The sequence below is a fragment of the Dipodomys spectabilis genome, unplaced genomic scaffold, assembly GCF_019054845.1.
Source record: "Dipodomys spectabilis isolate Male_0828 unplaced genomic scaffold, ASM1905484v1 ptg000199l, whole genome shotgun sequence".
Lineage (NCBI taxonomy): Eukaryota > Metazoa > Chordata > Mammalia > Rodentia > Heteromyidae > Dipodomys > Dipodomys spectabilis.
Window position 1 is genome coordinate 383313 of NW_024870876.1, and position 26167 is coordinate 409479.

Consider the following 26167-nt stretch of genomic DNA (forward strand, 5'->3'; position numbering starts at 1 on the left):
TTTGTTATCCATGTCATTCTCTTCATAGATTTGGCGAATTACAGATTTCTTCATGTGTCTCACACATATAAATACCGCTTTAATTTTTTAAACTTGATTGATGTGGGAAATGTGATTAAATTTTGAATCAGAACTACTAAAGTATCACCTTAAGAGGAAGAATGTGTTTTTTGTTTTTGTTTTTGTTTTTTGGGTCCGGTCGTGGGTCTGAACTCTGGGCCTGGGCGCTGTCCCTCAGCTCTTCAGCTCAAGGCTAGCACGCTACCACTTGAGCCACAGCACCACTTCCGGCTTTTTTTCTTTTTGCATATGTGATGCTGAGGAATCGAACCCAGGGCCTCATGCATGCAAGGCAAGCACTCTACCACTGAGCCTCCTTCCCAGCCCCCAAGAATGTTTTTGTTATCTACATCATCTCATTTTTTCTTTACGCAGCCTTAAGACAGTAGGAAAGCTGCTATCATTATTTTCAAAAAGCAATGTAAAAGAGCTTGTGAAGTTAACTTGTGAGACATGATAACCCTCACCTGCAATTCTAGCTAGTTAGGAGGCACAGAGATCAGGAGGATGCCAGCCTGGTGAAAAGTTAGTGAAATCTCATCTTTATAAATAAGCCGGGAGTAGTGTTCCATGCCTGGAATCCCAGCTCTGTTAGTAGGATTGTAGGTCAGCCCCAGTGATGAAATGACAGACCCTAGCTGGAAAATAAAGCCAAAAAGGCCTAGAGGTCTGACTCAAGTGATAGGGTGCCTGCCTAGCAAAAGCAAGATCTTTATTTCAAATGCCTTAGAAGAGTTGGGAAGACCCTACAGAATGGTTTAAAACAAAACAGATTTAAAACATAACAAATTTCTTTCCCCAATTGTGAGAACATCACTGTTACTTTAGAATGATAATCAGTTGCCTTCCATAAAGAGAGGAGGTTTGGTTTTGCTTTGCATCCCATTTATTTAAAGTTTTTTCTGTGCTAAGTGGAGGCAGAAATAGGGAGATTGCTCCATGTTATTCTTTGAGGGTACCTAATTGGTCCTTAACGTTTTCCTTGCCTTTCAAATTGTCTTTTGGACAATGGGATAATGTACAAGAGAAAGCACAAAACAGTAAGCTTTAGAATGCCAGTGAATGGTATAGAAAGTAACTACAGAAATTCAACTGAAGGAGAGGTGGAATTTGAGATGAGATTTGATAAAAGCCTGAATTAGGAATAACAGAAAGAAGAGAAGATGACATAGGGTGACATTCAACAGAGATTAGAAAGCAAAAATGTGCTTCTTGTCTGTGGCCACCATGACCAGTCAGACCAGAGATTATAACTTTTAAGGAAAAGATGAGACCCACATACTGAGGCTTGGTGGGGAAAGCCTTGAATGGCAGCCTGAGAAGGTCACACGATGTGTTAAAGAAGGCATTGCTGTTTGGGTAGAAGAAGATGGATGAGCAAGTGCTAGACATTTATTTATCAAGTGCCTCTTTGCTAAAGCCGCCTGAGTGACTCTCAGCATCCCTAAAACCTTCTGTCCAGACAGTGATGTTATAGTGGTCCTAGAACTCAGTTACGTCCCAAAGCCACCTCATCTATATTCACTTGTAACTTCAGTTGTAAGTTCAATACTTGTTTTGTAGACACTGTCCGCACAGAAAAAAGGAATTAGACACGGAGGCGATGGGTCTAGAGCAAGGGGATGGGAAGTAAGGATACGTGACCCTCCCATGCACAGTATATGTGGAGTTCTGGCCTGCAACAGAGTGTTGGAGTGCCAGTGAACAGAAAGATGGGAAAAGGGCTAGAAGAGACAAGGGCTACACAACATATCAGGTCTTGAATGCCACACTGAGGATTTTTGTTCTGTTGAGAAATCTACCCACTGAGATTCCAGCTTGGCCTCATTCCTAATTTACCAACCAGTTTTCAATGCTTAACCTTCTTCTGACGCCCTGTTTGCTCCACCCACTAGCCAGATGTCTTGCCTTGATCCCAGAGCACCCTGGGGGAACCTCAGCACAGCTTCCCTCCAGGTGTTTTTTGCCTCCTCCCTTGTGATGCCCAGCCCATCTTTGGGAGTCCAGGTGCCTGAGTTGGTCTGGTTGAGATAGTACTTAGCAGTTATGCTCTGGGACAGTTGAGCCACCTGCTCCATTTGGGTTACCCCTCCCATCCTGGAATTTCCCATTCCTTCCTCTCTGCCTGCAAAGTATGCTCAAATCTTCTCCTCACATCCAAACAAAAAAAAAACAAAATTAGAACAAAACTCAAACCTTTGCATTCATCCCATTCCCTCCTCAAATATCTTTCTCTTCATCAGTGCCAAACTACGTGAGGGAACAGCCTGTGTGCATCTGTTTCCCTCCTCTGCCATTTCTCTAACCATCTTGCCAGTCATGTGAGCCTGCACTGGAATAGAACACCCATGTACAGCCTCTAGGAGCCAAATCCAGCGGTGTCTTTTCAATTCTGTCCCTGTGCAACTGATCTGCAGTATTTCACAGCTTTACAAACTCCAGCCTCTCTTGCTTTTCTACTTTCTGCAGTTCTTTGGCACTTCCTTTGCACTTTGTTCTGATGCCAACAATTCTCCCACCTGTCCTTGGTCACTAGCATGTTGGCATTTCCTAGGATTCATAGACTTCTCTGTTCTTCTCCCCCTCTTTATATATACTCCCAGAGTACCAGTTTCCTGTCTTTTGAATTAAAGTTTCATGCTAATGAAGTCTGTGTCTCTACCTCTGTCTTGGTCCTTTAGGCCTCTTTTTCTACTTACATTAACACCTCTGTATCTGTACCTTTCCTCCCATCTCTCACACATTCAGCAGACCCATTGAGTCAGGTACTGAGCCAAATCCCACCTTCAGTAAGCAGAGGAGGTCAACAAGCAGAGTTCCTTCAGCTTGTGACAGGTGATAGGAAAGCAGTAATACAAATGAGGAGTGTGGAAGGCCAGGAAGAACAGATCCTTAGAAACAATAAATAGAGAACACCTCTTCACAAAGGATTTTTTTTTCAGTATTGGGGTTTGAACTTGGGGCCTGTGTTTGCGTTTGCTTAAATAGGTGCTTAGTAGAGCCATGTTCCAAGTGCTTTTTACTTTAGCTAATTTTTTTTTTTTTTAGATTAAGCTTTTACTTGGACTGGCCTTGTACCATGACTCTCCTAGTAACTACTTCCTAGTAATTTAGATAGATAGATAGATAGATAGATAGATAGATAGATAGATAGATAGAGATAGATATAGATATATAGCACCATACCTGCCTTGTTTTTTGAGATGGGGTCTCTCTGACTTTTTGTCCATGCTGACATCAAACCATGCTTCTTGTATTTCAACCACTCAAGTGAGGTATTTTACCCTGCCCCGAAGGAATCTTTGTGTAGAGCAAAGCCAGGAGAAATCTAGAAGGATGTTTCTCTGTCATAAGGAGCAATACTCAGCACATTGGAGTCAGAGAGTGCTAGATAGGAACTGACCAGAGAACTGGATATCTTATGCCTTCTTTGGGACTGCAGTGGGACTCCTGGCTTCTACCTCTGTTCTTATTTTACTGTCCTCATCCTGCTGTTGTCTGCTTGTGACTCAAGGGTTCAAGCACCTGAAAGGTATCCCCTCCCCTGAGCATAGCACCCTTGAGAAGTAAAGCTCTCTGGAGTCAGTGATCTCTTACATGTGTCCCCATATGTGGTCACTTTTTGCACCTGTAGGAGCCCCAGCCTGCTTCACTCAGCTGTGATGACACTGCCTTGCATGCACAGGTACCCCTCACCTGCTCAGGAGCACTTTTCCAGCTTTCTTGCTGAGATGACATAGATAGGAGCCATGTGCTCCCTGATTTCTCTGTGAACTGGGCACATAGTAAATGCCTCAGAAGCAGGGTTTTCTATTTTCAGGGGTACTCTAGGTTGATTGTGGCAAATGGGGGCTAAGCAGTCATGGAACAGCACTTAGGGGCCATGTGATTAAAGTCACTCTTCCAGGAGATGTCCCAAGAAAGCATTGAGCCTAAGAGGTCAACAAGAACAAGCCTGGATTTTGGGCCCTTTGGACCTTGTCACTTGTGAAGTACAAGACAAACAGCAATGGCTAGGAGCCTTTTCTTGTCTGCTCCCCGCTGACCTTGTGCCCTCTGCTCTTGATAGCTAAGACTTCCCAACACATACACATGTACCTGACAACCATCAGGAAGAAGCCGACCCTCAGCAACAGCAAGCATTGTCATGGGGGCTACAGAGATAAGCATATATGTCCCAGGAGAACACATACATGAAGAAGAGGAAGCACACACCTCCGGTATGCCCAGAGGCAGGTGAAACCCAAAGTCTCTTAAGAGAAGCACACAGAGACCCAAACACAGTGGGAGTGGGGAGGCAGGCACATCTGGGGAGACTGTCCAGGCAGGTGAATTCTTTTTATGTTGATATTATTTCAGAAGAAAGGAGAGATGAAAGGAGGAGAGGATATATGTGTGTGTGGGAGCGGGGGAAGATGGATAGTCCAAGGATGGCAGCTGGCTTCTGAGTGAAGAGTACAGGTTACTGATCTAGTGAATGGGGCATTTTACCTCCCTTCTATGACATGACTAGTGTTTACTCCATATTTGCAGCTCAGAGCACTTAAACAGTTGTTCTTCCCAAATCCTAAAATGGGTTCTGTGGCTGACCCAAGAAAATAGTGAGACATGGAAAATTTAAGAAGCTGGGTGTTAAATGAGATAATATATGAAAGAAAATCTCAGCATGATACCTGGTCCATTGAAGTACACAAAAGGCTTTTGTTTTCTAAATAATTCTGTCTGTACTATGACATTCTAGCAAAATATAATAATGGTTGTAATCATTTTCTCATAGAACTCAATTCTCTAGTATACTAGGTCACTTTAGCCCACATTCACTGAGAATATTGAGTCCATCAGATATGCACTGTCTGCAGTCCCATGACCACCAGCCTTATTTGTAGTCCATCCTCTCCTTTTTTTGACTGCTGAGAAGCTCAGCCTCCTGCCCAAGGCTCATCATCTCTTTTCCTGCCCCACTGAATATGGAATCATGTTCAACCCCACTGGCTTCATGTCTTTAGTGACCATGGTGGTTCATAGTCTTTGCTTGGCTCTGCCATCTCTGTCCAGCCATTTCCTTTCATCTGCAGCCTTTCATATCCTTGGCTCCTTTCCCAACCACATCAGTTCAGGCTTCTATATCACCTCTCCATTCCAAAGTGGCTTTGGTCAGGGTCCTGCTTGCCAAAAGCCTCTTCATACATACTCACCCATGTATGCACATGCATGCACACACACTACTGCCAAGTCCAGCAAGTGGTGTTCTGTCTACATGCCCTTCTGTCTACCTACTCTTCTCACAGAATGGAAACCCCATAGCCTGACAATAGCTCTTTAATCTTTCTACACTCATTTACCCCTCATTCTTACTAGAGTTAACAATCACCCAGTCATTGTATACAAAATGACTGCTAGCCAGCCTAAAAGGTAAAATTCTTCTGAAGAGTATTTGTTGCTAAAAATAATTTATATATTGACAAAGACAACAACTAGTAAAATTATTTGTTACTCTGTTAAAACACTATTTGGCGTCAATAGAGTGGTATATTGGTGACTAGCCTGTGACCTTTGCAGCAGGGTCAAAGTGTTTAAAATGATCATGTCTCCCAAAAGTTGTAAGCATCATATACTTGTAAGTAAATTATGTCTGTCTCTTCAGCTGTCACCCAATTTTTATTGAGCACCCACAAAGTTCGTAATACAGTTACATGCATATTTACTGTGCAGGATTAAGTATAGTGCTGCCTGTAGAGATAAATTTTAATGTCTTATTATGGAATATTTTGAAGATATATAATAACAGAATAGGAGGACTACTCATATCCATAACCAGTATCACCTCAATGGACAATCGTATTTTGACTATGCCACAACCCATGTACATCCCTTTCCTGTGGATCATTTTGATGTGCAAATTATTTCATGCCCTATGTATTATGTATATGTATGAATGAATATATAATAGATATTATATAGTATTTTCAAAAAGTGCAGACTTCACAAGGTAATTATTTTACATCCCCCCCCCAAAGTAAAATTCCTTAACATTGTCAATATCTAATATCTTCATGGTTGTCTCCTTTTTTTTAAGCAATTTATACTGAACAATTAGTAGATGTTTCCCTTAAGTTTTTGTTGACCCCACAGGTTATTGCTTCTTATTTTTCCCCCAGTGTCTTTACATTTGCTGAATATTATACATAAGCTTTTTGGCAATGTAGCATGTTGAACATGGGGCTTTGTGATTATTAGGCAGGCACTCTACTACTTGAGTCATACTTCTAGACCTTTCTGCCTGGGCTTCCATGTACCATGATCATCCTCTTTATATATTCTGCTGTAGTGGGGGAGGGGGCAACATGTGCCAGCACACCCAGCTCTTGATAGAAATGAAGGTTTTGAACAGTGATCCTCCCAATTTCTGCCTCCTGAATGGTTACAATTAAAGACATGAACAATTAGAGACTTGGCCTCTTTATTAGGTTCAGGTTCTGGGACTGGGAGTTTGTCTCAAATGTTATTAGTGTCTGATTAGCAAGCACAGAGCCCCAAGTTCAAAGTAGTATCCACTCCTCCCCCGTCCCACAGAAAAGATTGAAATTCTGCTTCTTTGCTTCTCAATATGTTATATTCTTCTTGAATGAGGAGGTGAGAAAAAACACAGAAGTAAATACTGAATTAAGATACATAAGCAAGCAATCAAGAGGCCATCGACATGAATATAGTAAATGAATATAATTATTACTGTATTACTATGGCTATATAGTATTCTATTTCTGGTGCCGTATTAGGATTCTCATTTGAAATATACATAAAATAATAAATATTTCCTTTTCTCCTTAGAAGCGTGTAGTACTTGTAAAAACAGAATTGAAATCATTGTTCTCTATCTTACTTTTTAAAAACTTGGTGTTGTAGAAGGATTGCTTCCCCTGTACTTCCTTAGATTTCTCAATAGCTAAATTCATGTGGATAACCACCAGATTATTTATTATTGACCGTGGAGGTTGTTCCTACTCTTAATGCAATGATGAATGCCTTGTGCATAAACCTTTATGTGCATCTGTTGTTTTTTTCAGGCATAAACCTTTATGTGCATCTTTGTTTCCCCAGTTGTGAAATGAGTCGGCAGAAAGATACCCTTTTTGTTTTGTTTTGTTTGTCTTGGTAGTTGTATGGCCATGTGGATCACCAAGAAAGACTTGCAGTCACTAGTGGCACCTAGGGGCTCCCATTTCTTAAACTTCCCCAGTATAGTCCACAGTCACCTAAAGAAACCTTTCCAGTTGTCTAAAGCTTTTTTTATTTCTTTTTGTGCTACTTTTCATAGGTTTTCCCTCTTAGTAGTTACCTCTTGCCTCTGTCATTACATTTTCCTTTAATCCAGAGCTGCTAACCTTTCCTATACCAGTACTAACCTAATCATCTTCTCTCAGATACTAGTACTAGAGGTGCACTATATGTACTTCAATAAAAAGTTCATGGTGTATGTGGATTTGCAACTTCAGCTTTGGTTCTTTAGAACCTGTGTTCCTCCTTTCTGTGTTTCCTCCTCCATCTTTATGATCGTTGACTTTGATATTTTATATTAATATTATAAGTTCGTGGTGAGGGGAAAAGCACCCCTTCTGAAATGAAATAATTAGATGTTACAAAGCAGATAAGTATATACTTTGGGTAATCACCCAACAAGTCACTTTTCTTTAAAAATTTTTTAAAAAGATCAAATTGGCACCTGAACCATCTGAGAGATGTCAGTTGAGAAATCTAAAGTATTAGGACTATTCCCAAGTCATAATCAAGATGCTCTGAACTAACAGTACATACTAAAAATACCTCACATTCACATAATGCTTTACAGCATACCATCATTGCTTGGAAAGAATATTCACCCTGTGAATATGAACTCTAAATGGTCCTTACAAATCACAGCCTGTAACCTTTACCTCTGCTCACCATACTTTAAACGTTCACATCTCTCTTTTGCTCTGTGGGTTCCCTCTGGTCTTGTTTCCTACCCACAAGCTGGCTCTGGCTAGTGCCGTAGTTTGTTCAACTCCATCCACTACCCTTGATAGTTACTTCACTTCTCTCCACCCTGAAATATGTCCCCTCTCCTTGCTATTTTTGCTCTCTCTTTTTTTTTTATCTTGTCATTGGTGTTTCAACTTAAGGACCTTCCACTTACTAGGCTGGCAGTCTTCCACTTCAGCCACACCTCCAGCCCACCCTGCCTTTTGCTTGGACCTCAAGATGACTGGGAAACAGTAAGATTGCTGGGTAATGTGGAAGTAGCCTGGGTAAAGTAGGTCAGTGAGTCTAGCTCCAGCTAGCTTTCTCAGTGTGTTGAGGACATTCTGTCCTGTCCTTTTGCCCCTATAGCACCAGGCTCTTATCATTCTATTTTCCCTTCTTGCCCTTGCTCCTTCTCTTCACCTCTTTTTGTCCACTGGTCAACACCTTTCATGCTTACTATGTCATTGTCATGTGTCATCTCCTCTCTGAAGCAAATTATTACCATCTGTGACAGTTAATATTCTTGAGTTCAGCATCTGCACCATCCTGGTCTTCCCCCTTTCCATTCTTGTACTATGTGCCTCATCTTCTCTAATCCATTAACCTGCATTTCCTTCTCCACTTGATCTATCCTAGCAGCAATTACACATGTTGTATATCTGCCATCTTTCAAAGAAAAATAGTGACAGCTCTCTCCCTTCTTTCTATACCTTCTCCTTTGATGGACATCATTCTAAGAGACAGGAGTACTTAGTTCTTCCAGACTGTCCCGTGACACTCCTTCCTCCAGACTCTGTGCTAGTTCACCTTAGGCAGTGCTTTCCAATATTACCAAAAGCCTGTCTGTACCTAAACCAAGCAGGCACAGTTTATCCAGATTGCTGTCTTCTCCTTCACATATTTCCTTTATTCTGCTCCCAAGGCAGAAAAACTTCTCAAGGTCTCCTTTCTACCAATCTCCCTGCTCTGTCTACTCTGAGCAGTGGGGCTCCTCTTTTTTTCCCCCACTCTCGGCTCCTTCTCCTCACTTCTGTGATGTCGCATGTCTTAGCCTCAGACCACATTTTCTTCCGCTAACCTTGCTCTTTATTATTTGTGTGTGTGTGTGTGTGTGTGTGTGTGTGTGTGTGTGTGCTGAGGATCCAACCTGGAGCCTCATGCATGCTAAGTCAGTGCTCTACCACTTGTCGACAACATCCCGTCTCTCACTCTTTTCAAGCCTTCATTCCTTCAAGATTGTCACCTTACTGAGTATTGCTTAACACTGGTAAACTTCTTACTAAATGTTACTCTCTGTAGTATGTGCTTTATACTCAGTACCATTTTCTACTCTAAACAAATCAGTGGATATTGATTACCTCATTTTATAGCTGAGCAAACTATCCCTTCTGCTAAAACTTGAAAAAGAAGTGGACCTCTAACAATGTCTTTTCTCCCAGCCTGGTTTTCCACAGCCACACTCACCACTCCTTTTTTAAGACACCATCAGCTTCAACCAAGGGAGTCCTAATTCCTCCCTTGGTCGGTACACCCCCATCTCTGCCCTGCTCTGCTGTTGTGTTTGCCACCCACTATCCAACTCTCCATCCTCACTTGCATGACTGAATGCCTCACCTCCCTCTACTCGGTTCATTTGGCTCTTCCTCCTCTTCTCTGAAGCTTGGAAGAACCTTTTCTTTTTGTGAGTTTTCATTATACCTAGCCTGTACTTAATTTCTGGCATTTTTTTACCTTCTAGTTTAGGTTTTCAATAATAAACATTGTTTTGGGATACCTGTCCTAATAGACTACAGGCTTCTTGATGGTAGAAGTTGTATTCTCCAAGATACTTTGCTATTTAGTGATATATCTAGGGCAGAGATTTGTTGTCTTTAAATTGGTTCTTAAAGCTCATTTACCGTGTCTTTGTGCAGATACGTCTATTGAAGAAAGCGAACTTTCTAGACATGACCACAAGGTGGCACAGTGACTGCAGCCTCCTGGTATCTAGTGAGAGTGGGCCAAATAAAAAAAAAAAAGAACGTATCTCTTTTATTGCTATATACTCAGTGAGAATTCAAGATAATTTTCAAATTTCAAGTGTTCTGTCAATTTCTGATCACTCAAAAACGTAATCAAATAGATTGGGCCACCATTTTCTTCCACAGATCCAGCAGCTCAACAAGATAGAAAGCTCCCTGACCTTCTTTTCTTCTTCTGATCTTCCTTCTATTCAACAGAAACTGAGTACCTTTGATGCACATTCAGGTTCTGGGTATTGGGTATGCAGAAATGGGCAATGAAAGCCAAGATCCCTGCTGTAACATAGCACAGCTGGTTCTGGCCATCACTGGGACTGAAAACTTTGTTGCCAGAAACAAGAGCTCCTTTGCTGTTTCTTCTTACTTCTGAAGTCATTTTTTTTTCATATCCAATATGGATAGTCCATAGAGTTTTTAAATTATCAACTTAATAAGTAGTGACTAGTTCTGTTTTAATCATGTTTTTCTATGGCCTGCTCCCCTATTTCCTAGTTACATAGCCAAGAATTGGTTGTGTTCTCTTTAGTTAAACATATTAGGGTTCAAAAAGGCCAAAGATTCTGTCTAATATTGCACAGACAAATAAATTGGAAATGTATATCTTCAATTTTATCATTCATTTCTTTATTATCAATGCCAGCAAAATTACTTAAAGCAAAAGAAAATAAGTTAGAAATTGTTATTGGTGCTCTTAGATAAGTTTGACATTTGCTGCATTGGTGTTTAAAGTAATATTTTGACAAGGTGGACCTAATATAAATTAGTTAGAATTGCACATGGATTAAAAACAGTTTAAGCATGAGTGTAAAATAAGAGAAGTACAGGGGCTGGAAAAATAGCTCAGGTGGAGCCAGGCACCAGTGACTCACGCCTGTAATCCTAGCTACTCAGGAGGCTGAGATCCTAGGATTGTGGTTCAAAGCCAGCCGGGGCAGGAAAGTCTGTGAGACTCTTATCTCCAATAAACCACTAGAAAACTGGAAGTGACGCTGTACCTCAAGCGGTAGAGTGCTCACCTTGAGCTGAAGAGTGCAAGGACAGTGTCCAAGCCCAGAGTTCAAGCCCCACGACTGACCAGAAAAAAAAAAAAAGAATAGCTCAGATGGTAGAGCTCCATCCTTTGCATTCAAATGCATGAATTCAAGTCCTTAAGTATGCTCAGAATTCCTACTTACATTAGTCTACATTGGGTAGAATCACCTAACACAAACTAATTTTATGGAAGTGTTGAATAGCTCATGTAATGTATTAAATATGGTATAAAAAGTTAATTAAAGGTTATATGGGCACACTTTCGCACAGCTGTGAAGAAAAATTTTAAAAATATAAAGTAAAATCACAAGTCAAAGGGCTTTGACAGATTGAATTCAAATTCTTCAGTAGGAACTTTCTTTGGTATTTGATAAATGGAACTTACCCCAGAACTATTTATTATCTGCAAGTCTCAGTTCCAGTAGAAAGTATTCCTGGAGCCTTTAAGTCATGTAGTATGATATGTCTTAAGCAACAGGTGAATTGCATTGACTTCCTCCAAGTTTAACAGCTGAGAATGTGGCTCTCAAACTGCCTAGATAGGTTTCCTTCCTAGTAAGGGGTGAAGGCAACTCACATTTAAGCTGTTCCCCTCCCTAAAATGAGGAGGGATTTTAGTCATTTTGAATCATTCTCCTTATAAGGAATTTTAGAGGTTTTTCTTAAAATTTTTATTAGACAAACTAGTTGTACAGAGAAAGTTTATTATAATGTTTACATACATGCACATAATGTTTACATACATGCAAATTTTCCCCATCTGATTCTACTGTTGCTAAGCCTCCTTCCCCTCAGTATTTTGTGGGTTTTATTATGTTGTTTTCCTGCAAGTGAAATGTATGTGTATGTGTGTGTTTATTTTGACCTAATTTACCCTCCTTTTCCCTCCTAACCTCATGCTAGCCCCCAGTCTTTCTTTGTCATTTTATTATTATTGTCTATATTCCTGAACAAATCTTTCTCATCTTGGATTATCTCAACCTGATGATCTTGAGTTTGATCAATTTTCTTCCAACAATACTATTTCATTCTTTCTTTTCTTTTTTCTTTTTCTTTTTTTTTGTACTGGTCCTGGAGCTTGAACTCAAGTCCTAGATACTGTCCTTGAGCTTCTTTTGTTCAAGGCTAGCACTCTACCAATTGAGCCACAGCTCCACTTCCACATTTTTTTTTTTTTTGGTATTTTATTGGAAATAAGGGTCTTAGACTTTCTTGCTTGCCTAGACTGCCTTTGGACTGTGATCCTAAGATCTCAGACTCCTGAGTAGTTAGGACTACAGGTGAGCCACTGGTATCTGTCTCATTCTTCATGATTGAATAGTCCTTACCGTGTATATCTATTACATCCTCCATTCATCAATTGTCAGGCACCTGGGATGATTCCATAGCTTAGCTATTATGAATTAGTGCTGTAACAAATACGTGCATGCAACTATTTCTGTTGTATATTATATATACTTAAGAGTGTTAGAGCAGGAGCATATGGTAATTCTTTTTTGTTATTGTTATTAGAACCTCCATATTGATTTCCATAGTGGTTGCACTAATTGACATTCCCATCAACCGTATATAAGCCCATTTATCTCCCTCATTTGTGTGTTTGCTTTCTTGATGGTTGTCATTCTCACTGGGTTAAGATGGCATCCCAGTATTGTTTCCTTTATGGCTAAGAATGTTGAACATATATTCAGGATGTTAATCCTTTAATGAAAAGCTGACAAAGGTTTTTCTGCCTTTCTGTGTACCAGCTCTTCATTCTAGTAATAGTTTCTTTGATGTACAGAAGCTTTTTAATTTGACGCAATCCCATTTGTCAGTTCTTGCTTTTATTTCTTGAACAATGAGAGTGCTATTCAGAAAATCATTTCCTATTCCTATTTCTTCTAGTATTTTCCCTCTAGTGGTTAACAAGTTTCAGGCCTTACATTAAGGTTTTGATTCATTTTAAATTAATTGTTGTACTGGATGAGAAATACAGATCTAGTTTTGTCTTTGACATGTAGATATCCAGTTTTTCTAGCACCATTTTTGAAAGGACTGTCTTTTCACTAATAATGTTTTTTGTGCCTTTAGTAAGAGTCAGATGGTAGGGCTGGGAATGTGGCTTAGTGGTAGAGTGCTTACCTAGCGTGCCTGAAGCCCTGGGTTTGATTCTCGGTACCACACAAACAGAAAAAGCTGGAAATGGTGCTGTGTGTGGATCAAGTGGTAGAGTGCTAACCTTGAGCAAAAGAAGCTCAGGGACAGTGCCCAGACCCTGAGTTCAAGCCCCAGGACAGGCAAAAAAAAAAAGGAGCCAGATGGTTGTAGCTGAATAGGCTTATTTAGAGTTGTTTTTGCCTATGCCATTGGTCTTTGTGCTATTTTTGTTATTATGGTTCTATAATATAACTTGAAGTCAAGAATTATGCTACATCCAAAATTGTTTTTTTGGTTCTGGATCACTTAGATTATTTGGGTCTTTGTGCTTCCATATGAATTTTTTAGATGTTTTTTCAGTTTCTATGAAAAATGCATTTTAATTTTGGTGGAGATTGCATTGAATTTGTAGATTGCTTTCAGTAGTGTAGCCCTTTTTACAATATTTTTTGTACTAATTCATAAACACAGGAGGTCTTTCCATCTTTTAATGCCTTCTTTCTTCAGTATTTTATAATTTTCATTATAGAGGTTTTCCCACCTCCTTAGTGACATTTCTTCCTACTTTTGTTTATTGTTTGTTTTTTGGGGAATATTGTAAATGAGGTTGTTTTACTGATTTGTTTCTCAGCCTGTGAATTGTTGGTATTTATGGTTTTGGATGTTGATTTTTTTTTTTTATGTTTGCCACTACTCTACTTTGCCAAAAGTCTTTATCAGATCTAAGAGGTTTTTGGTAGAATCTTTTATGTAGAGGATCATAACATATTCAAATAAGGATAAATTGACTTGTCCCTTTAGTTTGTATCGCTTTAATTTTTTTCTCTTGCCTTATTGATCATCTGGGAGTTTAAGCCCTAATTTGAATGACAGTGGAGTGAGCAGACACTGTCTCCATCCTACTTTAAAGGAAAGGGTTTCATAAACTTTATTATACTAAGGTCCATTCTTTCTGTTACTAGTTTCTTCAAAGCTTTTATCATGAAGGAACCTTGAATTTTGTCAAAGGCTTTTTCTGAATACATTGAGATCGCAGATTTTGTTATGCTGTTTATGTGCTATAATAAGTATTGATTTGCATGTGTTGAGGATCCTTAAATATCTAAAATTAAAAAAATCTTTCTGATGATCATTTTAATGTTGTGTTACATTTGCAAGTATTATTGAAATTTTTGTATCTATGTTCATCAAGGAAATAAACATAATTTTTGGTTTTCATTGTGTCCTTGTCCAACTTGTATATAACAGTGATACTGGCTTCATAGAATGTGTTTGGTCATCTTCCTTTTCTATTTTATGGCAAATAAATATCTAGGTAGATAGATAATCTCCCTTGTGCATCAGTAGCGAAGCCTCTTTTCTTATTGAAGACCAGCATCTCGCTCTCCTCTCCATGTCCATCTCCGCCTGCTTCCTCTGGCAGCTGCGCTCTGCTCCGCGACCACCTCAGCACAGGCACATTGTCTCCTCCTCTTTACCTGGGATCCTGAGTTTTTCTTTAGCTATCGCTCTACCTTTAATTATTCTCTTTTCATCAGGTACAAAATTCTGAAAGAGAGTAACCTCCTGCTGAAAATTATTTCCCCATCATCTGGCTACTAGCTTTTCTCTTTCACATGTTCTCCATTCCCTCACTCCTCGATCGTCTCTTTCTCCCATTCCCTCACTGTCCCAACCAGTTCTCTTTCTTAGGGAATTTTAGTGTCTTCATGCCTACATGAAGACTACTAGGTAAGAACTGTAGGTCTGTTCTCTAGCTCTTAGTAGCTTTGGAGTCTGTTGTTGTTGTATTTCCCACCTTTTCCTTATCTTGGAGTGACCTCGTTTTGTGTCTCATAGTGACAGTTATTGGCATTCAGGTGAGTTAACCAGTAATTTGGTTTGAATCTTTAAGGGCAGGCTACGTTACTATCTTTGTTGTCCTTCCTCCTAATTAATTAATCCTAATTCCTCTTCGTTAATTTGCAAAGCATATAAATGGAATTTTTTCTAGAAAACTTCTTTGTTTTCACCTTAGCTTTGGACTATTGGAAGCATGTATCTTCTGTGTCCCCTTAAAAGAAATAATCTCTCCCCATTGTCCCTTCTCTCCACTTACCTTCCCAAGTATTTCTTGTTCTCAGAGTTATTTTCTCATTTGAGTTCTTATGAAGTGTTTAAACTTCATTATACTACACTGTAACAGAGGCTTATCACAGAGCTTATAATACTAACCACTGAATTCTGGCTTTCAACCTCGATAGCCACTTTATTTTATCCTTTCTTCTTTTTTCTTTTCCTTTTTCCTTTCTTAACCATACATGCTTAAAGACAAAAAAGTCCATAGTACTTTTTCTTGAGCTTCTGTGGTACTTCTTTTTACCAGCATGTGTTTACATGTGTATGTGTGTGTATTTGTTTCTAATTGTTGATTTCACACTAATCATTACTAGTACCTCCTAATGGAAGTTTTTATTTTTACTTAACAGATATATTTCTTAACATGATCACTTTTGTGCATTCTGAAGCAACTCCCAGAAAGTGGAAATCATGTTTGTCAGTACCCTTGGTATTCAAATTAATTCTGTATATAGTAAACATCAATAATATTTATTATATCCATGTCAGATAGTTATCTTGATAGAATGGTAACTGTATGACTAAACATTGGCCTTCTGGCTTAGGGACATAAAGCAGATGATTTTCTGCATAGAGCTCCTAGCATTCTTATTCTGTCTTAACCATGCCCATAGAGGTCAGTCTTCACAAGTTGCATGAATAAAAAGACACTGGAAATTCATGTGAAAGTAATCTTAGTCCTATCATAAAGACAAGAGCACATGAATTGTACTCAGTTTCTTCTGCCTTCTCTTTAAGAATTCTCTTTAAATAGAGAAACCAAAGAAGCACTCAGAAGAAGTAGAATTTTCCTCAGACTTCACTGAAAACTGTTTAGAATATAAGAAGAAACTGGCCAGTTTTAGAAATGGCAGTAAACTTGGAGTCATATTTTACTCAATGAAAATATCAATAATTAGATGACTGTGATTCAGGGGAGAAGAATATGAATTAGAGATTGGTGTGCTTTTTTTTTTTTTTTTGCCAGTGATAGAGCCTGAATGCTGTCCCTAGTGCTCTACCCCTTGAGCCACAGCACCACTTCTGGCTTTTTCTGCTTATGTGGGGCTGAGGAATCAAACCCAGGGCCTCATACCTGCAAGGCAGGCATTCTACCACTGAGCCACCTTCCCAGCCCCGGTGTGTTTACTTTTTTTAATGTAAACCATAAATACCTTGCTTCACATTTGTTTATAACAGAATAATAAAGATAAAGTATAAATCAATAAAGATAAAGTGTAAATAATAAATGATATACACAAAGAATAGCACTAAACAATTTTTGGTTCATATGCTATTAACCAGATTAAGCCTAACTTTTACAATTTCTAATTGTCTTCTTTTCTTTCTAGGTTGCCTCTTGGTGCTGCCTTGGCTATATTTGGCACCCAGAATGCTTCATTCTGTGATGGTCTAATTAATAAGATTGCCTTGGCTAGAGTTAGAGCCTCAGGTAGGTGGCTTTTGACCTTGTAAGACGTGAGTCTCAAAGTGATCAGTTATTCTAGTTCCTAACTAATGTAAGAGATAACATTAAAAGCTTGGACAAGCTACCACTTAGTGTCATTGTAATCAACAGGACTTACTAATAGGTACAACCTAATAGAAAACAAGGATGTCAATCCTCACTGACAAACTACATAGCTAATGTAAAAGCTTATTTGGTCCTCTTCCCTAGATAGACTCTTAAGTTCTGTTTTTCCTGAATCTTATAGAATTGTAGAATATCCTGGTTGTCAACTGTGCTGGGAACAATCTTATTAACTGGAACATTAGATTCTTGGGATGGGGCAGGTAGTACAATAAGGAACACATTTCAACAAGAACATTTGCTTGTGTTATTGAGGAAAGGATGTACATATGCATGCATCTAAATTTCCTTACTTGTATGCAGATGTAGCTCAATGACACAGAACAGCTTTAGCAATACTTGGAAGTCCAGGCACATACCTATTTGTACCAGGTAAGTTGTCAACAGGATTTCAAACACAGGGTTGGGGTTTAGAGGCCAGGACTACAAGCCCTAGGCCAGAGAGACTGGAAGAAACAATTGTGGCTGTTTCTGGACCCAGGGCATGGACTCAAATTTCTAAACTCTCCATTTACAGCAGACAGGGAAAAGGAGGACTTGGGATAAAAGCCAGTATTCATGAACAGATCTTTTAACTAACACTTAAAGGTGCATAAATTAATCTGGCTAAAGTTTTCTAATAAGTACACTATTCTATGGAGATAAAAATCGTTAGTGTAAATTTGTATCCATTTGTATGCTAGAAAGAAATTTAATAGAAGATGTCAGTGTTTTGAATTAGAGATTTTCTACTTCATTATAGAGTTTAAAATGTTTTTAAGGAAGCTACTTTTTAATAGCTAGAAAAAACGGAAACATTAATTTAAGCCAAATCCATTTATGCACATTTTCTCCTTTTTGGTCCTCCTATATCTATGAATGTTAAAAAAATATTCTTTGTTATTTTCAGTGTCATCTCACATTTTAATTTCACATAAAGGATATCCCCTTTAAAGAAATAGAATTTTGGCTGGGAAGGTGGCTCAGTGGTAGAGTGCTTGCCTTGCATGCGTGAGGCCCTGGGTTTGATTCCTCAGCACCACGTAAGCAAAAAAAGCCAGAAGTGGCGCTGTAGCTCAAGTGGTAGAGCATTTGCCTTGATCTGAAGAGCTGAGGGACAGCGCCCAGGCTCAGAGTTCAGGCCCCACAGCCGACCAAAAAAAAAAAAAAAGGAGAGAAAGAGAAAAGAAATAGAATTTTACCAGGTACTGGTTGCTTACACCTATGAGCCTAGCTACTCAAGGGACTGAGATCTAGATGAATGCTGCTTCAGGCTAGTCCAGACATAAAAGTTTGCTGGACTTCTTCAAAATAACTGCAAAAAAAGGGCTTGAGATCTGGTTCAAGTAGCAAGCCACTTGAAAGTCTTGAAGTGGTAGACCAATCAAGGACTGGGACTTGAGTGCAAATCTCAGGACCTCAAAAAAAATATATATTAGAATTTTACTTCATTTTCCCTTCCCATAGAACTTTGCTGTTTATTTTTATACCAGTCATTATCAAAATAAGTTACGTGTGCTTAAAGAATTATTGGAACAGAACATTGAAAGGCAGAAATGTTCCAGAAATACAGGTCTACTAGGTACCCAACAGGTTTCTTCACGCTCAAAAGATCCTTTGGAGACCTCTTGGACACAGGGAGTCTCTGGAGACAGAAGAGTGCCTACTTTTGAATTGACAGTTTCTGACCTTCCAAGTATTTAGGAATGGATTGAAATGGTTTTCATTGTGATTTTATTCTGGACAGCCACATAGGCATAATAGAGAGGACAGGTTTCATGACCTGTGCAGTGACTAATCCAAGAGCATATTCAGTTTTCATTGCATTGTTAGTATGACTGAGTTTGTATGTTTTAGCACTAGCACATGCATTACACATGTACCTTCTTATATATAACACGAGCCCATATTTGAAGTACACAGTACTTTGAGATGGCTTAAAACTGATTCTCTGCTTGAGCTTTTGTAAAAGTAGAACTTCCTTTCTTTAGCACTTCTCTTAGATCTAACTCCTATCTTTTTATTTGAATTTACAGATAAAGTATGGGTACTTGAGAGTTTAAACATAAAATCTGTATTATTGTGTATCTGATTTAAAAATTAATTAGCTTACGCTATACAGAGGAATCTGTGATTTTAATAGCATTAAGAAGTTACTCAAGAATGATGGAATTCCTTCCAAATCTTTAAGGTCCTTCACTGTTGACATTTTTATAGTTGATATCAGATATCTTTGTTGTAACCCCAGAACCTTAAATGGTTACTGGTAATAAGACAAAGAGCTTACAACAGTTTGGGAAATATGACCTGAAAGTGACCTATTTCATAGTAATAGCTAAGTCAGAGTGTTTTGGAGATGTTTCATATATGTTTTGAAGCAAAGACAATCTTACTTTATATTATTGTTATTGTAAGTTCTTTGCACAGTGCTGCCTTCGCCACTCTCGAGCATCATTGCTTCTGTTTTGTACAATTCCTCTCCTATTTCCAAATACTCATTACCCTCTATGAAGAAAATGAAAATATTCCAATGTTTTCATCTGTGGTTTTCAGTTTTTATATTCATAAAAACTTACAATCATAGAGAAACCCACCCATATCCTCCACACACTAAACTTAAAAGGAAATATTAGCTTCTAAGTTACAGGTCACTAAGAGAGAGCCTTATAAAGAAGAAAAAACTCCTTAACTTGACCTGGCATTTTTGCTCCATGAAATAAATAAGAGGAAAATTCTTCTGAATTGGAAGATCACATGTGTGACTCTTCTGTCTTCATCAGGTGTCTATTTATCTAACTGAGCCCTCTAAAGAACTCATGGCCTTGAAAAGGAACCTCATAACCAGACAGATGAATAACAGAACTGATAATGGGATTTTTTTAAACTCTGGAATCACTGCTTTGAAATTTGTCAGTATTTTCCAAATTATTCTTTAAAATAAATACATTAGCTTTCCCTTCATGTCTTTATATTATTGAACATAAGCCATTTCTTAAAAAACCATGTTAATTTTGTAGCAAATTTCAAGATCATCTTAGAAGTACATGTTAGTGAACTGCTTAAAATAAATTGAAAATATCAAATACAGTATTTTTTAAAGGTATCTCTGTATTGATATCTGTAACTATTACATCTAGTGAAGGAAAATAAGTGTTGTGGTTTTCCATATTCCAGTTATTAACTGAGTTCTCTCAGGACCTACTTTAAATCAGGTGAGTTAGTTACACATCTCTGCTTCCTGCTTCTTGGTGAGCACGCTGGCTCCTTGCCCTTCTCAGTAGGGATAAGCAGCCCTTTCCAGACGTTTCCTGCTTCATGCCAAATACCCACGTCGGTACCATACATGTTTTCACTTTGGAAATTTTTATTAGAAATGAGGCATCATTAATGTTATATACTCTTGCTACTTAATTCCTTAAAAATAAGATCCAAGAATGCTTATTTTTGAAGTAAATAAATACTTTAAACAGATTTTTATTATTGCAGTTGCTGTTACTCAAAATTGTTTTAGTATTTCATATAGATTAAAATGTTGACAACTGGTAAGTTTACTTTTGTAATCTACCTATTTACTCTGTATTTCTCTTTGGAAAATATTCTGGACAAATGTTGACCTTTTTTTCTGAAATGTTTTCTAATGGTGTTTTATGATTAGTATAAGGGAGAATAAAGCTTTGATGATTGATAGCATTTGCCCTTAGCAAAATCTGTTTTGACTTTTAAATATAAAGGAGTTACTAATACAGGTAAGTATTGCACAAATTCACAGCTATTAGCAAAGTAACCATCAGAGCTATGGAAGTTAAAATATAGAAGAGATTTCAATATGGTCATGTTCTTTGCCTGGCATCTCATAAAAATTAGTTTTAGTAGACCTTCTGATATGATTTATTTTTGCTTGTTATTCTAAAATAGAGACTCAGCAGACTAAAGGACGATATTCATAGGGGAGGAATCCAAAGGCATAACTACTCTGAACATACAAAATACTATTTATTGCAACAAATTCCAGGAAATGGAAGCACGGGTGGTTGTTAGTTGTTTTCTTTTAATTGAGGTAGTGGTATTGGTGTTGTTTGTTTTTGCTTTGGGCTCTTTGTTTTGTTTTTAGGGGGGACAAAGGGCACTACAAGAGAGGGAAGAAGAGTGAACAAATGCAATCATGGTATTCAGTATACACTATGTGGGAAATGAGCTATGCAATTTGTGGGCAGAGATAGGAGGGGGAAACTGGGGGAAAGTGACATTGTCCAAAAAAGAAATGTACTTATTATCTGACTTAGGAAATGGCAACCCCTCTGTACAACATCTTAATAATGATAACAATAAAATTATATTAACTTATTTTTCTGGTCGATCATGGGGCTTGAACTCTGGGCCTGGGCACTGTCCCTGATCTCTTTAGCTCAAGGCTAGTGCTCTACCACTTGAGCCACAGAGCCACTTCTGGTTTTCTGGTGGTTAATTGGAGGTAAGAGTCTCATGGATCTTCTTGCCTAGGCTGGCTTTGAACCACAATCCTCAGATCTTAGTCCTCTGAGTAGCTAGGATTACAGCCATAAACCACTGTTGCCCAGCTGTATTAAAATTTTTTCAACATAAAATAGTGACTCAGGTAGAAAAATAATGTAAAACACAGGAAAATAAGCCTGTGTGCATGAACTTAGAATATTCCCTCTAATTACTGTTTTGTGTATTTAAAGTCACACTGGAATAAGGGAGAAAGCCTATTCTGTTATCAGAACAGAAACTGGAAGCACATTCTGAAGACACTATTTCATCTTAGAAAACACCTTCCTTTCTTCTTTCTCCTCCTCCTTCTCTCCTCCCCGTCATCTTTTTTCTCCATCTCTTTCCTTTGTCTTGTTTATAAAATTCCCCTGCTGGCCTTAAACCTTCGATCTCTCTATCTCAGCTTCCAGAGTGCTAGGATTACCAGCTTATATCATGATGTTTGGCTCATTTTAGAGCAATTTAAAATGTATTTTCTACCATCCTTCATAGTTCTTTATACCAAGGCAAAGAAGAAATCTCATCACTTGAGAAACAAAACTTTTAACAAGTTTTCCAAAAAAGTAGAAAATAATGAGTATAAATTTTATTATCGACTTTTAGAACAATAATTCAAGTAACTTTTTTGAAGTTTTTATTGAACCTATAAGAAATCATAGAAAGCTGGGCCTCGATGGCTCATGCCTATAATTCTAGCTACTCAAGACTCCTGCCAGCCCAGGCAGATAACTGTGAGACTCTTAATTCCAATTCACTAGCAAAAGCTGGAAGTGGAGGTGTGGCTTAAGTGGTAGAACACCAGTTTCAAGTGAAAAAGCAAGCGAGAATGCAAGGTCCATGTCAGGCGCTGGTGGCTACTCAGGAGGCTGAGATCTGAGGATCATGGTTCAAAGCCAACCCAGGCAGGAAAGTCTGTGAGACTCTTATCTCCAATAAACCATTCAGAAAACTGGAAATGGCACTATGGCTCAAGTGGTAGAGCGCTAGCCTTGAGCTGAAGAGCTGAGGGACAGCACCCAGGTCCAGAGTTCAAGTACCAACACACACACACACACACACACACACACACACATATTATACAGACAATTTAAGATTATATATATACAAGCTCTACATATGTTTTATATGTTTATTTTATCTAAATAATGATTAACTCTAATCAGTTTCTGGTTTCCTTTGTTTTAGGAAATAATTCTTTGAAATTATTAATTTGGCATCTAGTAAGAATTCAAAATAGGTTGAATGTAGGGAAATTAAGCATAAGTTGGGTGGCATATTTGAAGATAAATTAAAATAACAACTTTATTATTTTAGATTATAATAAGATATATAGCAGCATTAACTTGTTGACTATTGGAGTTATCTTAAAACAAGATATATAATACATGACTACTGAAATACTTAGGATATTAAAGCATTTTTATTATAAGTTGCTATTGAATAGTTAGCAATGAGGAATATTTCATGAATATATTTAAGATCTAATAAGTTGATATTAGGTAGGTAAGAAAATATATATAAATTTGTTATTTACTGGTTGCTTTTATATTTGTTTCTAAAATATTTATCCACTCAGATATTCTAGTTTATTTTCACAGTTTTTAATAGTAAGCTGTTTTTTTGGATCTTAAATTTATTTCCTTTTGGAGCTTTTATTTGACAACTCTAATAAAGAAAATTAGCATTTATCCCTCTTCTGATTCTTTGAGTCTGACAACATTTATCCACTTTCACATTGGTTTGCTGACATAGCCTTTTCATAGAATACAATTGAATAAAAATGAAATAGGAGATTGAGTTTGGCATAATTCCCTTTCTTATCATGTATATGCCATCAAGTTTTGACAGTGATGATAAATGTTTCCACCTTCCAGATTTATTGAGTTCAGGGAAGAGAGTAGAGACAAAAATGCACTGTACTTCTAAGATATATTATTTCTATTAAAATAACAATACAGAAAATGGTCTTTCATATTCCTAACTATCCCACCATACTCAGTATGTACCATAAGCAAGTAAGTATTTTAAAAGTTAATTTTATTATTTTGCAATTTTGATGTGCAGAATTCAGTTCTTCCATGTTATGCATGTCCTATGCTTTACAAAAGAATGGAGCTTTTGCTTTACCTTCTTAACTTCCATTGGTCTAAATTTTAATTTTTCTTATCTTTTAAACTATAAGAATAATGCTGATTTCACATATATTTTTGGTATTTTTGTAATGGTGCTTGAATGTCTACTAAATATTTTATATATTACAAAATCTGAAAGTATTTGAATATTTTGTTTCAAGTAAACATATGTTGGTATTTTGAATTTCAAAGTTATTCTTACTTAATCTGTGATTGACATATCATTTTTGTACTTTAGCTATTTTACTTACCCCTTTCAAGTTTTTGTAAGTTACCTTTAAAATTCTCAGAACTGGGCTGGAACTATGGCTTAAGTAGCAGCGCAGTGAAAAGGCCTGAGCAAGCCCCAATACTCTCAAAATACTTAGAATCTACTCATCTCTGTACCCTTCTATAATAATTTTAGATCTGTCTTTCGACCATTGACTTGTTTGAATTATTAACACACTTTTGTATGTGTACTTTTAGTCTACTAAAGATACTGATAGTAAGCATTTTTAAAATACTTTAAAATTGTGATCTTAAAAATCAAAATGATTCTTTCTTTCTACGATCCCTCAAGAAAGATCAAACCTGTATTTAATTTCCCTTGCCTTGTTTTGTGATCTAAACAACACAGGGCTGCTGCTACATTCCAGCAATCCTTACCACAGTTCTTAAGTATAAATTGGCAGGTACTGCAGATAACAAAAGTGTGGCTCTGAGAAGCCCCAGTTGCACAAATGTGTGCAATATGGGTGAAAGCACTGTTATAGGACATAGATGATGGGACTTTGGTATAGTTCCAAATGTACTCTCTTACAGAAAACTGAGTTCATCTCTCCCATAATATTAAAATTTAATATCACTTTGATCAGTTCTGTTTACAAACCCTAATATCATGCCAATTAAGTATTTTTTAATTACGTTGAACTTGAGAAAAGAGGAGTCATTCAGCATCACAAATTGCCATTGATCTAGGTAATGCTATTTTGCTTTTAATTTCTGCATTTATTTATTCATGTAAAACTGCTTAGGACTAATAAACATGTGCAGTTGGTGAAAAGTAATGCATGACTCCGGTGGAGTATGGAATGTAAGCATGTGTCATGAAACTGCAATTCCTCCATGCTTTATTTTCTATCATTTACATGTTCCTTCCATTTAGAGTATAGTCCATTCTTTTTTTCCCCCCATAGGTCAGCCAAAATGGGAAGGATTGGATTCTACTCTCTTCCACGAAGAGTAAATGGGACTGGCTAAGATCAAAGTCTGATGCTTTTACCATCTGTAATCAGGTATGTACTGAACAAAAATCACCGTAATTCTGTGCATGCACTTTTGAAGTATTTGGTTGATACATATTGTGAATATGGTCTTTTATTAGATATTGCATTCACAACCTTATATTAATCCTATAGTTTTAAATGCACCTATGCTAACTGATTTGAGTTGTGTAATGTAATGATGATTAAAAAGATATTATCAGCCATGAAAAACTTTCAGCTGGTCTTAGAAAAGTGTAATATTTGAAATCAGTGCAATTCTTCATTGCTCAGTATGTACATACAAAGATAATTCATTTGTTATTCCATATTGAGTATCACCAATTTAGCACAGTCAAATGTTTGTATATTGCTTCATGGTGCAAGTTTAATACTTTTTTTTTCTCAAATACTAAAGTTATTTTTCTTAAATAAAAAGTTATTAGATTTTGTAACAATTACAACAGTTAGAATTTGTATCAGATTTTAGTTGTATACAAGGATTTAGATACTTTCATTCTTCAACTAGAACATGATTAATTTGCATATAATCTACATAGGTAAGTGAAAACATCTTGTTAGAAAATAAAATAATGGAAGTTATTTTTTCCTGCCATGACAGAATGCAGAATATAGTTATTACTAATTACAGCAAAATAGCTGTTCAGATCTGATTTGTGAGAGAAGCAAAGAAGCTTTCTTCTGAATGAGATAATAGGAAGAGGACAGGTCTGAGATTCAGAAAATCTAAAGCCAAAGTGCTCCCACCCATATTGCACACATTTGTTCAACTGGGGCTTCTGAGAGCCACACTTTTGTTACCTGCAATACCTGCCAAGAATATACTTAAGAATTGTGGTAAGGATTGCTAGACCGTAGCAACAGCTCTGTGTTGTTTAGATTACAAAATAAGGCAAGGGAAATTAAATACAGGTTTGATCTTTCTTGGGGGATAGTAGAAAGAAAGAATCATTTGGTTTTTTAGATTTTATTATTAGCATAGGCAGTATCTGTTGTCACTTTTAAGCTGCAAGGAGGACAATACATGCCTAATAAAGAAAAAAGAATACTTGATTAACTTAACCCTTGTGCTTTACTACTGTAGTCAATTAGCAGATCATTTTGTCTGTTTAGAGACAGCCTCTACATTAAAATATGAGGACTTACTGTAACATACACTTAAATTTCATGAAAAATGTGGCTATTTAGAGCTCCTACAAAAGTAAAACGGGAATCTGTAAAAGTGAGGGTAATATACCTAGCTTTTATTTTTATTTATTTAATCTTTAAAATTTTATTGTAGCCGAGCGCCGGTAGCTCACGCCTGTAATCCTAGCTACTCAGGAGGCTGAGATCTGA

The 26167-nt window shown here is 37.5% G+C and overlaps 1 protein-coding gene across 1 annotated transcript in view; it reads left to right on the forward strand.

Annotated features, from left to right (window-relative positions):
- Window positions 1-26167, forward strand: part of Plag1 (PLAG1 zinc finger) — a 32552-nt gene that overhangs the window by 1714 nt on the left and 4671 nt on the right. Inside the window, exons 2-3 of the mRNA XM_042696131.1 lie at window positions 16703-16803; window positions 24743-24841. Coding sequence (XP_042552065.1) covers window positions 24819-24841 — 23 coding nt within the window. The 5' untranslated portion in view covers window positions 16703-16803; window positions 24743-24818. The remainder of the gene's footprint in view (window positions 1-16702; window positions 16804-24742; window positions 24842-26167) is intronic.